The 16,331-nt window shown below is 33.4% G+C and overlaps 1 protein-coding gene across 1 annotated transcript in view; it reads left to right on the top strand.

Annotated features, from left to right (window-relative positions):
• LOC128016521 (synaptic vesicle membrane protein VAT-1 homolog-like) overlaps positions 1-8,787 on the top strand; it is a 42,115-nt gene extending 33,328 nt beyond the window's left edge. The window contains exons 8-9 of the mRNA XM_052601083.1: positions 6,108-6,191; positions 7,743-8,787. Of these exons, the coding sequence (XP_052457043.1) occupies positions 6,108-6,191; positions 7,743-7,841 (183 nt within the window). The 3' untranslated portion in view covers positions 7,842-8,787. The remainder of the gene's footprint in view (positions 1-6,107; positions 6,192-7,742) is intronic.
• The last annotated feature ends 7,544 nt before the right edge of the window (positions 8,788-16,331 follow it).

Here is a 16,331-nt window from a genome sequence, read left to right as displayed (position 1 = left end):
AAAACACTAATGTAAGGTCACTCCGTGGCTCATGCTTGAGAATAAAAGAGTTCAGAGCGGTTTCTTAGAGGCCACATGTGCTGTCCTATGTGGTTCCTCATTTATATTAACAGAGCTGAGAAATTGTTTTACTGCTTAAAAAGTCTTCAGATTTAATTTAGTACTTGTTCATACATATGATGCTCATATGGTATATAGCTGACCAGCAAATCACAGGGATTGGCGCTTTCATTCCATTCCAGTACAGTGACTCTTGATCAGGTGCATTATTTGAGTATTATTTGAGAGCGAGGGAAGTGGGCACAACGCCCGGGCGCTCAGACCCCCGTGACTTCAGTGTGTGGGAGGGGAATTCCAGAGGGTGAAAACCAGTGCCAACCTGAGCTCATTGTAGGCTGATCTGAGGTTACCTTTTGTCTCTGTGTTAATAAACATGTTTAGGATACAGATCAGGGCAGATTTTCAAATGTTAAGATTCACTTTTCTGAAATAACAATATTTTTACCAGGGCTCCAACCACATAGACACAGAGTAATAATTAGAATTGGTCAAATTGATCTTTTTAATATGTTTTGTTGCTCTGTTGTACTCACTTATGTTGCTTTACACTCAGAAGAACTGGTAAAAAAAAACTGTCACTGGAGTGGTACCTTTTCAAAAGGTACACTTTTTGACCATTTAGGTACTAATATGTACACTTTATGTTCTAATATGTACCTTTAAGGTACCAGTATGGGCTCTTTAGGTACAAAGGTGTGCCTTTTTAAAAGGTACTACATCGGTGACAACTTTTATACCTTTTTATCTGAAAGAAATATTATGGACAGTAACGTACAATTATAACGTTCAACTACTTGAGTTGAAAATAACGGCTATAATTTGCTTAATTCATGACTAAATGTGAAACCAAAAAATGAAAATTTGCTGAAACTGTACTCACCCTCAGGTCATCACTTGCTCAGTAATGAATCATCTGCAGTGAATGGGTGCCGTCAGAAACAGCTGATAAAAACATCACAATAATTCATAAATAATCCATACCACTCCAGTCTATCAATTAACATCTTGTAAAGTAAAAAGAATGTTTGCAAGAAACAAATCCGTCATTAAGGCATTTTAACTATAAAGCATTGCTTCTGGCCAAAATATCAGTCCATGTAATGCTTCCTAGTTAAAAAAAAGTCAATCCCTGTTGTCCTATCACATAAAAATCCACAGATTTGTTTAGAAATGTTTTGGACTGGAGAGAGCAAAATTAAGAAATGTATACAGTATTTAGCTGGAAGCAATGGTTTAAAGTTAGAAAACATTTTAGTTTTTCTTTGTTACAAACACAGCGTTTCACTTCACAAGACGTTAATTGATGACTGGAGTGTGGATTACTTGTGATTATTGTGATGAACTGTTTTGGATCTTTGGATGGCCTGAGGGTCAATTTTCAGCAAATTTTAATTTTTAACTCACAGCATTTTTTCAGCATATATATATATATATATATATATATATATATATATATATATATATGTATATATATATATATATATATATATATATATATATATATATATATGTATATATATATATTAGGGGTGTAACGGTTCACAAAATTCACGGTTCGGTTCGATACGATACACTGATGTCACGGTTCGGTTCGGTTCGGTTCGGTTCGATACGTTTTAGATACAGCAAAATGTAAAAACATCTCAACTTTTCAGAATGCCGCAAGCGCACCGCGGGTCATGTGACAAGAACTAACCAATCAGCTTCATCCTTTCCCGTAACAACGTTGAGAGCTCAGCCAAGATGAAGGATCAGCTGATCATAGTTGTATATGGATTGCAATTTTGAAATAAATTTAGTAGCAGAGCTACTGCAAGCGATTTTTAGAGCTGCAAATCCATTTATCCTTCGCTGAAATTTCCGCGTCTCATGGAGAGAGCACGTCATTGTTGCTTAGCAAAGACAGACGCCTCATGAGCGCTTCTGCCCAAGCGCTTTGGAAAGGAGGAGAAAGACGCGCTTAGCGTTTTCCATGCGTTTTTAGGCACGATATATGAACGGCCCCTAAGGCGCTCGCTCACTCAGCACGCGCTGAAGGCTCGTTGCAAAATGTCGAATGCCTTTAACAGACCAGAAATATAAGATCCTAAAATAACCAACAGGTCTGGTGTTTGGGTTGGATTCCCTGTAAGCTATAGTGTCTAAATGCTGCAGGGATAGTTTGCTGCGTGCATGTTTCTCCTTTTTTTCGTCTTTTCCCAGATAGTACTGACGCATATATCCCAGATATTCCCGCTGGTGTTTTTTTTTTTTTTTTTTTTATTCCCGCTGGTGTACCCTGTCATGTTGCAGATGCGACATACCGTTGTTTTTTTATCCACCACTCTCTTGCCATCACCATTATAGCTTAAAGGGAATCCAAAGTGCACCCAAACACCAGACCTGTTGGTTATTGGAGGATCTTCTCATTTCTAGTCTGTTAAACGCATTGGCTATTTTGCAACGAGCCTTCAGCGTGTACTGAGTGAGCGAGCGCCTGCTGAGTAGCCTAACATAAACATATAAGATGGTGTTTTTTTCTTCTTCGGGAGTGTCGGGGCGTTGCCTGTTACGTTGTTTGGGTTATTGGGCTACCTTGTTGAACGCATATCATTATATTTCTCTCTCTCTCTTTTTTTTTTTTTTTTCAAATATAATTAATTACTCCAACGAACCGTTCGGTATACATAATGCGTACCGCGTACCGAACCGAAAGCGTCGTACCGAACGGTTCAATACGAATACGCGTATCGTTACACCCCTAATATATATATTTGAAAACATTTCATATTTATTACAATGAATTATAATTATTTTAATGTTCTTCTTTCCTTCCCCATAATGTTTAGGACATGGTTATGGCCCTGTGTTGACTTAACTAACTATATTAAAATGAATATGAGATTGTCTGACAAATCTTGTGCTGTAACAGGCCTTCATTAATCAAAAAAGCTCTCTGGCAAGTTGCATTCAAAATCCACAGTTTGAATATGAAGCTTCTGGCCTAGAGCCATTGGATTTAAGCATTTTAAAATTGGATGTATAAATGAATATTTGTGAGGCTTTGAAAATTAGATTTGTGCTGAAACCCCTGAGTGTCTCAATGTGCTTCTGGGGATTTTATGAGGCAGTCTTCCACTGATGCATTTTATTACCCCAATCCTGCTTAGCCACTGTGACTCATTCAGACACAATTAAACCTGCTGCATATTTGCAATATCACTGATTCTCAGGGACACGGTTGGAGAAACGATCCTTGTTGATTTATGGGAAGAGGGAGTGGATGTGGGTGATGTCCGTAAGCAGACTTTTACTTACCTAATGGGCAGAACAGCAGTGCCATTGGTTGTTAAAACCTTTGTCCTTTTCTTTAAAGCTAAGGTGTTTTTGGGATGAGTTACATGCGGAAGTTTAATACTTAGCAGGCCTTATCGAGTACCATTTACACTTATGTAATGTGCAGTTTAAAATAATCATAGGGGTCTTTTTGAGGTTCATAAGTCGTTTGCAACACATTTTGCTTAATACTTGGTTTATAAAAAAAATACTTTGTAAAATTAGTGCTTAATGGCTTAAGTATGTTTCATGTTTCTAAAAAAAGTATTTTATGCTCCTTATACCAAAGCAACATTTATTTGATGAAAAATACATTAAAAACAGTAATATTTTGAAGTAGAATTTAAAAGAACTAGTGTATATTGCTAATATTGCTGCACTTATCTGATGAAATACAGTAAAAATGTGCAATATAGAGTATATATATATATATATATATATACATACATCCATATTGTGAAATATCATTAACATTTAAAATAAATTTTCTAAATTAATATATTTTAAAATGTCATTCAATCTTGTGATGGCAAAGCTGATTTTGAAATAAACCTCCATTTCAAATAAATGCTGTTCTTTGGAACTTTCTGTTCATCAAAGAATCCTAAAAAATGCATCACCATTTCCACAAAAATATTAAACAGCAAAAAACGCTGTTTTCAACATTCATACTATTAAGAACCATTATTAATAATTAAGCACAAATAATAATTGAGCACCAAATCAATATGTTAGAATGATTTCTGAAAGATCATGTGACACTGAAGACTGCAGTATTGATGCTGAACATTCAGCTTTCCCATCGCAGTGATAAATTACATTTTAAAATATATTAATACAGAACATTTATTTTAAATGTTAATGATATTTCACAATATGAATGTATATATACTCTATATTGCACATTTTTTACTGTATTTCATCAGATAAGTGTAGCAATATACGCTAGCAATACTATTTGTTTCCCCCAAAAAAATTAAGTATTTACTGTGACATGCTTAAGACACTATTGGTTTTATAAGAGCTTTAAAAGTACAAAACAATAACTGCAGTTATGAAGGATATTAGGATAACTCGTGTACCCTTGACCGAGACACTATGTTAGTGTAGAGGACTGTGGATGAAAAGTGTCTTTTAAATGGAAATAACCTGTTTTGAATTGGCAATGATTATTACCATCGAGTGGTACTTACATTTATTCATTTTTTTCCCATAATTTTGGCTTCAGAAAGCAGGTGCCAGGGTCTGTTAACAGTTGTCGTGTTTCTATTCTCAGGGCCTGACTAGCAGCTGTCATGTTTATTAATTTACTGATTCATGCAATTAACAGTCACTTCATAAGATGTGGACACACATAACCTGTGGGCACAGTATAATTATAATCTCTAGCATGATAATCATATTCCACAATACTGTCATGTGTATTCTGTCTGGTTGTGAAGTGTGCCCTGTGATGTCATGTGAATGGCTAGCACCTTGTATTTAATTTGATCTCTGTCTTACCTCTTAACTAAATGAGCCTTCTGCATTTTAATTAATGGGTGGCACTTCTAGTTTGGGGAACTTCCACTCAAAGAGAAGTTAATATGTTATTAACATTAATATATTAATGTTAATGAACAAATTTGATCAAGTCATCGTACGTTACATAAAATAGACAAATAGTACTGCAGTGATATTTAATATGTCTGTATTATTGTTGTGGAAAAAGATGGATAGGCATAATACACTTGCCCACCTTGTAAGAGAAAAAACTGAGCATCATACAGTAAACGACTGAGGATCACACATTACCAGACTTAATTGTTCTGAAAAACAACTTGCTCACACAGAAGCATGCACGTTGCTTTGAGACGCATTAAAAATTAAAACAATATGTGTTTTAAATTAGTAATCTTTTTTTAATGTCTAAAAACTGGATGGAATCATAGACTGAAGTTAAAAATCAGAGTCTGTGTCCATCATAGACTGCGGCAATTTTCTCTGAAATCTGTCAACTCCAACAGTCGAAAATCTGCAGTCTGGCCTTGACTTTCAATAGTTGGCGTGGCCTCGTCCAGGCTGTAAACCAAACCCATATAGTTTTCTTTCTTAGTGCACAAAAGGAGATTGTTCCTTCCTATAGAATTGAAATGAAAGGGGATTGAAGCTTTCCAAATGGATGCAATGGCACAAAAGAAGTCATTTACAAAATCTGTGCATTATTTTCTAAGTCTTCGGAAGTCATATAACAGCTGTTTGTGGAATAAATCACTGAAAGTCATATTTTGAGCCTCACAAATCCACTTTGGGGAAGAGCTGAAGATTATCAACGAAAAACAACTTAGAGCTCTGTCTGTTCTTCACACGAAGGCTTCAGAAGGCAGAATGTAGTGCACAAATCAGAGGAACTGCGTTTATGACTTTTGGAAGCTGTAGTCGCCATTCATTGGAAGTTTGTGGAGAACTTAGTGACCAACAGAATCATTAAAGAATCTCTCCTTTTGAGTTCCACTAAAGAGATAAAATCATACAGGTTTGAACAATGAGGATTTCAGAGCTGAAGTAGAGTGGATTGGGTTGATTGCTGATTGAGACTCTGCTGCCTCCTTTAGTCTTGTCTGTGGCACTTCACACTTGACGTGAGGCAAATTGGAGCTTAAGATTCACTGTATGAGATCGATCGAAAGCACATTTGTTTGACTTAATGAGGTTTTGTGTGTGTGTGATTCATTGCTCTTGTTAACCTGTAGGTGAAGGAAGCCATGCAGAGAATCCATGACAGAGGAAACATAGGGAAGCTGATTTTGGACGTGGAAAAGTCACCCACGCCTTTGGTGAGTGAGTCATCCGAAGACCCACGAGCAAAACATTATGTGCGCAACATTATAATCATCATGTCAACCATTGGTGCTGCCCATTCATTTTTCAGTTTTCATAATGGCTTGCATTGTTCAGTTTTCTAACATCATTTATTTAATTCGGCGTATCCAAAACTCTGTGAGAGAATAGAAATGATCTTTTATGGAGCACAAAGGCAGATCAGAATAATACACCTGTTAACTTAAAAAAAAGGAACATAAAATTGTATTATGACAGTGATCCAAGAGTCAGGCGACTCAACAGTTTCCATGGAGACTGCGCCTTATGACGCGGATCTCAGACAATCTGTGGAAACTGTGGCCTACAACAGCATGCTTTCATGAAATCTACCTTTAGTGTCTTCACTTAAACCTGGGACGTTCTTAAAGGAGCAACGGAAGAAGAACATCTGAAAAAATGTTCTCCAATTTTCTCCCTTCCCAGAAGATTTTTTTGTGTAGATGTTGATCTTTTAGCTAAGCAGCCTTGATCTTCTGTGTCTTAGATGTTTCTCCTCAAATATGGAAGATTTTTGAAGGAACAGCTGATAATGTCTAGCTCAGGACCATTGCCGTAGCCAGGCTTTGAAAATGAGTGAGGTCCAGGGGGTTTCTATAATAACCCCCTTATTATAGATTAGTGCTATAATAACCCCTATAAATACAAATAATTATATACTCTTGAAAAGAGACAGAAATGTAGATGTTTTTGGAGGGATGCTCATTTTTAAATCATACCCTATTTATTGCATCAAAGTTTGTTAATACTATATTTATGGGGTGGATAATTTTATCAGTTGTTTATTATTCATGCAAACATACATATTTCCCACCAAACGTGTTATTTTCGGATAGTCAAGATTACATAAGACAATACCTGACAGTCAGCTCCAGTGGTGCAGAAGGTCAAATGTGTGTCATATAGATTTTGATGTGATCGACCCGGGTTCGAATCCGCCTTTTGGCAAAAACATTTCTCTCTTTTCAGATTACAAATCACATTAGAAAAGCATTTATTTTTAAATGAAAATTAAGTAAATAATCAAAAAGTCAAGGGTAGGTGAAGGGAGGTCTTTATTGTCTTCAATAAGTTATTATTGCATACTATTTTATAATGTACTACAATACTGAGGTGCAGATAATTACCACTAATTGCAGTAAGTAGTATAAATAGCAGAAAATCCTGCTATTTTAACATAGTATTAGGGGTGCTCCGATCACGATCGGCCGATCGTTAATGCACATCTCGTCAGTAAAGCCGGTTCTCTAAACAGCGGTTAATTCTGTCAGGTGTGTGATTTCACATAGATCAGTTGTTACTACACAGAGCCATTGTTAACTGAGAAGATGTGCCAATAAACGCTGAAAATGAAGTGGATTTGCGCATCTTCTCTATTAACAACGGCTCTGTGTAGTAACAGCTGCTCTATGTGAAATCACGCACCTGATGGAATTAACCGCTATTATGTATATATACATAATGTCAGTCTATGTTTAAAACACAAATATTTTTGATTTATCTTTCAGATGGCCAATGACAGCACAGAGACCAGTGAGGCAGGTGAGGAGGAAGAGGAGCAAGAGGGAGACAATGAAAACAAAGAACGAATGCCCTTCATTCAGTGAAGCCAGACTCCACCAGAGACTATCGTGAACCTGTGCTGAGCTCCGTGTCATTGTGAAACGTATCTGTGTTTGTGAGATGTGTTCAGTCTATTGTTTGTCTGTAACTTTGCCAATTTTGGACAGTGCAGTCAAAAATACAGCAAAACATTAAGTGTGTTGTTTTACTGAAGTGCCATTCTTAGTGCAGTGTTGAATTGTTACAGTGTTTTAGACCAAAACGTTATTGTAGGATTGACTTTTCGTGGAAGCTTTTTGCAGCCTTTGGGATGTTTTATTTGACCCCGTGAGTCCATGGATTGACAGATGACTTCAGTCAAAGTCCAAAATTAAAGCCTAATACACACCGGGACGATTATCGGGCACACTTATCGCCGACATTTTATTTCCTCTTTGTCATTACGTATCAAGTGTGCTCGGCAAGACCGGTTTGTGCCACCAAGTCGTGTTTTACTGTAACTTCAGCAGCTCCAGCCACGTGAACGTAAGCGCCAATCTCATTGGTCAGCCAGTTTTTAATGTGGCGCATCAAACCGAAAAAGAGGCGGTTTTTTTTTATTAAGCTTTTACGCCTCAAGTTTTGCGCATTAGGGTGCACACACACACTCACATCACGAGTCATTAAACGTCAGCGATAAGCACGATCATCGTCCCGGTGTGTAACATTATGAGGCTTTATGTTGTTGTCACAACAAAGTTTATTTAATTTGAACCTCATGCTTAAAAATTTACTAAGTGATTTGTTCACACTAAAATCTTGTTAACTTAAATATTTATTACATTCACTATACTCTTTGAAGCAGTGAGTATTGCAAAATTTACAGATTGGCACTACTAGGGCCTTATAAGTGTCTCACACCAACCTTTTTGTAAAGAAAAAGCGGGTCAAAGTGGAAATACATTTTTGTGCTAATCAATATTATGCCAGAAGTGCTATAGATTGAGCTGACCTTAGGCCGGGTTCACACCGCAAGCTGCAGCAGAGCAGAAGCAGCGCGTATTTTTTTCGGTGCCCATGTTAACAGATGAGAGCGTTCACACCGCACGCAGAAGCTGCGCGGCAGAGCGTTGCAGAAGCAGAGCAGAAGCAGCAGTGCCGCGATCATTTCGGCGCTGGGTCTATTTTTGCAGCGCTGCTGACGCTCAGTTAAAGTGAAAGTACACCTTTGATGGACAAAATAAATATGATTTCACACAAAAAGTGCTCTAACTGCACAAAAAAAGCACATCTAGGGTGTTTTAACAAGAACTAGAGTATGTTACGAAAAGGAAATTAATATAAAAAATATGTATAGAAGATAAAGTGACCATGGCCAAAATGATCATGATCATGGCCAAAATACACATGTACTTAAACGAAAATTTGCCCAAAATTTGCATTAATGATATCTACTGTGTTCTTAGCAAATTACATAAAAAATGTATGATATTTAAAACCACATATTTTTATATTTTTTATTATAATTTTATTTTTAATATATATATATATATATATATATATATATATATATATATATATATATATATATTATTTTTTTTTTTTTTTTTTTTTTTTTTTTTTTTACAAAATCTGTTAAAGTACTTACAGTTCTATCCAAAAATAGACTTTTTTTTGCCGAAATACAAAAACAACTTTAAATAATTTATATTGCTAGCTTAGCCTTGGAGATTTATTTATTATTAGTAGTATTCTTTTAATAACTAGGCCTATGTATTGGCAGAAGAACGGATGTCGTGCTAACAATCATAAACAACAGCACGTGGTGTCACAGGCGGTGGTCTTCAGAGTGCACCTGGAAAGACAATAATGGACGACACTCGTCTCATTGTGGAAGTTGAGAAATATCAAGTTCTTTATGATCCACACAATGTACTTTATAAAGACTTGCAGGAGAAGGAAAAAGCATGGGATGAAGTTGCAGCGGCTCTTATTGCAGATGGTAATTAATTTTATAGTGTTTTTGACGCTTTCGCTGGCACACGAGCAAACAACTCAATATTTGATTCAAAATTGATTCAATTGGAACCATTTATTTACAATTTCTAAATTACACATAAGCACACAAATAACAAAAGCAGGTGATACATGCATATATAATAAACAAGTAAATGCTGATTTCAAGATGAGCAGGAAGTCAAGGCTGTGAACCATCTACAATAGGCCTACACATAATTTAAAACCGTTTATTGAATTGGTTTTCAGGGTGTTTTTTGGTAAATTTGATTGCAAACAAACCCAGTGACAAGATGGTAATATGCACCATGTTCTCTCCTACGTCGGTTAATGGGATGAACCCAAAGTCTGGGTCTTTTTAGTCTCCTTAATAACAAATATAGCGCGATGGCCTTTCTTCTATCAACAACACGTACTGCACGGAAAACAAAGACAGCAAAACAAAGATCCAACAAAAGTAACAATTAAATTATTAATTAAAAAAGCTTCTTGCCTAGTCTTTTTATTTAAATGTATTTTAAATGGGAAATAAAGCAATGCGAACGTACCCATTATAGAGCACTCTGACCAAAATCTGCTGTTCAGTTGCGCGCTGCCTCCGCTGCCGGTGTGAAAGCAAAATAGGCGCGCGCTGCTTCTGCTCTGCCTACCTGCTGCTAACGCGCTGCTTCTGCTCTGCTGAAACTTGCGGTGTGAACCCGGCCTTAGAATACTCCTTTGCATTGCCTAACGTGCATTGCATGTTTGTGATGGGTGCAGTGATGCTGTGAGTAACACACACAAATGCAAAAAACTTAAATAAAATAATTTTACCTATAAGGACTTTTACAAAAGTATTTTATCCAGTTAAATCAATTCTTTATTCATGTGCCGATGTGGCAGGTTGATTTTGGACACCAGTTGCAGTGCTATTGATGCATTTGTGTGTGTTTCCCGACTGTTCTGGAGGTGAGTGATAGTGTGAGACTGTGTTTATGACTGAAACGGATGGAGAAGGTAAAGCTGCAGCTCATTGTTGTCATGCGGTTGACTGTTTGCGGTGCACATTTTTAGCGTGGCACTGTTTATCTGTTCAGAGCATCTGCGTTACCCTTGGTACTATATGTAATGTAGCCCCTATAGAATTATGCATCACCTTAAAATTGAAATTCTGTCATAATTTACTACCCTCACGTCATTCCAGATCCGTAAAACTTATTTTCTTCTATGGAACAGAATTGGAGATATTTCGCAGATTGTTCATGCTGCATTTTTCCATACAGTTGACCGGTGGCGACTAAACAGTGGCTAAAAGCTTTCGTTTTGGATGAGCTTTCCCAGTAAATCAGCAGTAAATGATCTGATGTTAAGTATCATCTTGATCATCTTTTCAAACTAGTCGCCAACAGTAAACAAACAAACAAATAAATAAAATACTTCTTAGTGCCTGAGGGCCAGAAGGCTTGTCAGTTTTTCTTTTTGTATTTCATGGAGAATAGACACTTGGATGTCAAAGATATCAATGATTTAAAATCTTTCTGGCCTACATATACCTCACAAAGGAAAACTGTGGTTGTGTTTTTGAGTTTTATTAGTTGTGTTTATGTCTTGGTGCTTGTGTATGCTATGTTTCCCCCACAAACTGTTTTTATTCATCTTTTCCTTGATAATTAAACTAGTTGGCTTTATAGAGGATATATACAAAACAGCCAGTCTGATAGTAATTGATCATGACTTTTTGAGTTGTGTTTCTTTAATAAAATAAAAGATGAAGATAAAGATTAATTAGTTTCTTCATTGTAACAGATTTTGAGAAATTTAGCATAACATCACTTGCTCAGCAGTGAATGGGTGCCATCAGAATGAAAGTCCAGCTGATAAAAACATCAGGATAATCTACAAGTAATCCTATCCTATCAAAGTCCGTCAGGTGAAGTGAAAAGCTATGTGTTTGTAAGGAAGAAAATTGTCTTTAAGATGTTGTAACTTTAAACCATCAACATTGGCCAAAAAAATGTAACAATACGTTTATATTTACATTCAATCGTTTAGCAGACACTTTTATCCAAAGCGACTTACAAATGAGAACAATAGAAACAATCAAAATACAAAAACAAAACAATGCAAAATTGTTGACTTTTTACAAACATACAGTTTTTAGTTAATGGACTGGCGTCATGTGGATTACTTGTAGATTATTATGATGTTTTTATCAGCTGTTTAGACTCTCATACTGACGGCACCCATTCACTGCAGAGGATCTACTTATGAGGAAGTGATGTAATCTGTTACGATGAAGAAACAAACTCATCTTCATCTTGGATGGCCTGAGGGTAAATACGTTTTTAGCTAATTTTCATTTTGGGGTGAACTGTTCCTTTAAGCAAGAATGGAATGACTGAAATAATCACCCACTTTCTAATTAGGCCCTACACCTTTTTTGAGATTTGTTTTAAAGACTTGAAGCACTACATTTCTGATGTGTTAGTAGCTCAAGACACACAAAAGCATATTGTTGCCTTGTAGTTTTAATTTGTAGATGTGCTTTTATGTTGTGGTAGATTGCAAACACGTGAAATCTGAATAAAATGTTGTGCAGAGCGTTTCTGTGGAGTATGATTTGGTCTTTATGCCATTAAAATGCTGTTATGCACATGGACCTAATAACATTTCTCAAGGCTCCTATCTGATTTTTTTGCAGCAGAAGTGATAACACTGATTGAAGCATGACAGACACAAATGTAACCCCAGAGGTTACTCACACAGAAGGCATTGTGGAAATTAACAAAGCTACACTTGGCTCTTTTCAGGTGAAAATATTTCGGTCAGTGGCCTTTTCAAGGTTTTGTTATTCAAAAATCTGATATAAATGTGTCTGACCTTTCCCATGGATTTCTGACTGTCACTGCAGTAATGGAAATATTTGCCAGAATAATTAAATTGTTCCACGTATATTGATTTATCTGAAAAAGTACTTTTAAGCTGCAAAAAGGAAAAAAATAAATAAATAAAAACAAGTCTTATGTTTCATAATTCAGCAATATACGTATTATATTTATTATTATTTATTTTTTTATGTGAGGAACTGTTGAAACGTGGTAACTCTTTACAGTAAGTTTCTATTTGTTAAAATAAACTACATAGCTAACATGAAATAACAATTAAAAATACTTGAAAGGTGTTTATTAATCTTAGTTAATGTTCATTCCGTCATTTACAAAAACATTATTCAAATCAAATGCTGTATCTGTAATATTATTTGTTGGACTTCAGCTAACAATAACAATGAAAAGTTGCATTTTTATGACCTATAGCATTAACAAAGAATAATAAATTATGCAACAAATGTATTACTCATTGTTAGTTCATATTAGTTAATGCATTAATGGGCCCTTATTATGAAGTGTTGCCTGAAATGTAAACGATAATTGACTGAAAATTTTTACACCCTCAAGTCTCCTTGGCATAAGAGTTCATAAAAGAAGTACTGATATTTGCGAATGAATTTTTCCTTTAAATCTCATCTTTTCAATAAAGTTAATACTTTTAGAAGTTTATGTGCTTTCATATTGCTTTAAAAGCTTCAGTTCTTATTTTTTTGTTATTGCATGGAAAATTCATGCAGTACATCAAAAATGTTAATATGATGTGTGATGCATCTTCATGAAATGTGCAAATGTTCTGTCGAAATCTTCTCCTTTTTTTAAAAGAGGAGTCTAAATGATCTGCAGGGCACGTCATGTGTTTCAAAGAAAGGAAAAGATATTCCCTCTGTTCTGCTCTTTTTTTTTTTTTGCACCCATCTCTCCACTCTCTCCATCTCACAGCATCACGCTCTACAATTGGCTGAGAACCGGACTTCCTTACACAATCAACAACCCTGTCTCCAACTCTAACTTAAAACAATATACGGCTATTCATATCCTCAAGACATGTTTATGTTTATGAACAACCAGTTTTTTAATATTTGGTGTAATTGATCTTTATGATTCAAAATATATGGATCTTTAATTTAGATTAAATTGATACGTTCAATTCAGTTTATATTATTGATGTTATCAACATTTCTGGTTAAAACAAATAAAACTTTTAAATACAATTAAATCATTTTTTATGAATAAAATAAAAATGTAAATATTTTATTTGAAATTAAATTAATGTTGATTATCTCTCAATGTTTCTGGTTAAAACAAATGAAACTTATAAAATAAAAAAATTGAGAATGATCTATTTAATTTTTATTATTAAGTAAAACATTATAATTTTGTATTCGAAATATTATAATTGTACTAAATTATATTATAAAATTAGTTAAATTAGTTAAATTCTTAATACATTTGATTGTTCTAATTGACATTTATTATTATTTTTATTACATTATTACTAATTCAATTTTTTTTTAATTTGAAATGTTTCAGATGATATGATGAAAACTAAAAAAATTGCAGAATTAAAAAAAAAAAAATTATATAAGTTTAATTTGTTTTAACCAGAAACATTGAATAGATAATCAACATTAATTTAATTTCAAATAAAATGTTTACATTTTTATTTTATTCATATAAAATGATTTAATTTTATTTAATAATTTTACTTGGGAGCACATGAAATTCTCTTGGGTGTTTTCCCATTCATAACCCAACAAGAACATTTATAAGTATCAAAGAATAATTGAGGTAATTAATTCATGTTTCAGTATTTCAGTCTTTTGTGAATAAATTCCTTACTTTTGACCAGTTTGTTATAAAGTGATTTATAAAAAGTAGATTTTGAATAATTATTAGATTTTTTGTTTTTATTTGAGAATGAGTTTATCTTTTTAAAACAAAAATAAACACATTCCATTTGGGTGTGTTTTATTATATTTTCTTATAACATTCATCTGACTGAAGCCTCAGAATGATCCCATCTCTCATGTTCCACTTGTTTTGCTCAAGTTAAAAATCCCCATGGGGTTTTGTAGGCCTCTCTAGTGGATGTAAATGCAATTGTATGTAATTTTTCCCCCACTAGATAGCATCAGAGACACTCAGTGACTCAATTCTAAGGCCATCTGTTGGTTTTCGAAGAGACAGGATTGAAATTGTGAATTTACTTATTCATTTATTTAGTTATTTACAAAAACAAATATCCCAAATAAAAGGTAAATATAATAAAAATCACCAAAAACAACAGAAAACCCACATATTTAAAATATAAAAATGGATCAATATAAGATTTCTGGATCAGAAATTATATAATAATAATTATATATATATATATATATATATATATATATATATATATATATATATATATATATATATATATATATATATATATATATATATATATATTTCTTCTGTTCAAGCCTGCATTTATTTGATCAAAAATACAGAAAAAAACAATAATATTGTGAAATATTATTACAACTTAAAATAATAGTTTTCTATTTGAATATATTTAAAAAATATATAATTTATTCCTGTGATTACTCAATTGTATATAATTGTATATATAATTTAATCCTGTGATTACTCAATTGTATATAATTGTATATATAATTTAATCCTGTGATTACTCAATTGTATATAATTGTATATATAATTTAATCCTGTGATTACTCAATTGTATATAATTGTATATATAATTTAATCCTGTGATTACTCAATTGTTCAGTGTCACATGTAACATCCAGTCTATCACATGATCCTTTAGAAATCATTCTAATATTCTGATTTATTATGAGTGTTGGAAACAGTTCTGCTGTCTAATATATTTGATGAATAAAAGGTTAAAAAGAACTGCATTTATTCAAAATACAATTTCTTTTTTAATAATATATATTCTAATAATATATTTTCTTTACTATCACTTTTTTATCAATTTAACACATCCTTGCTGAATAAAAGTATAGAAAAAAGAAAGAAAAGAAATTACTGACCCCAAATTACTGACCAGTAGTGTATATTATTGCAAAATATTTATATTTAAAAACATAGCCTCTCTTTTTTAATTTTTACTTTTTATCCATCAAAGTATCCTAAAAATTCAGCTTTGCATCACAGAAATAAATGATAATTTTAAGTATAATAAATTTAAAAACAATTATTTTAAATTGTAATAATATATCACAATATTACTGTTTTTTCTGTATTTTTTCCAAACTGTTGGTCTGTACTATATATTTAAATATATATATATATATATATATATATATATATGTGTGTGTGTGTGTTAATCATTATATATGTATATAATGACTACTTTAGTTTGAGATGTCACAATTAACACTTTAAGGAATTATTTTAAATATATATATATATATATATATATATATATATATATATATATATATATATATATATATATATATATATATATATAAATATATATATATATAATTATCTTGCTTTGCGGATTTTTTTCAATTTTGGGAAAGAATTAAACAATAAAACCACACACATGAAGGCAAAGGTCATGTTATATAATGATAGCAGACTTTAATCAAAAAGTTTAAGTTTTATATTTCATAACTATCATGCAAAGTCTCGAATTACACCACAATATTTTCACTTTTC

This window comes from Carassius gibelio, chromosome A7 (assembly GCF_023724105.1).
Source record: "Carassius gibelio isolate Cgi1373 ecotype wild population from Czech Republic chromosome A7, carGib1.2-hapl.c, whole genome shotgun sequence".
Lineage (NCBI taxonomy): Eukaryota > Metazoa > Chordata > Actinopteri > Cypriniformes > Cyprinidae > Carassius > Carassius gibelio.
This window is presented reverse-complemented; position numbering and strand designations above follow the sequence as displayed.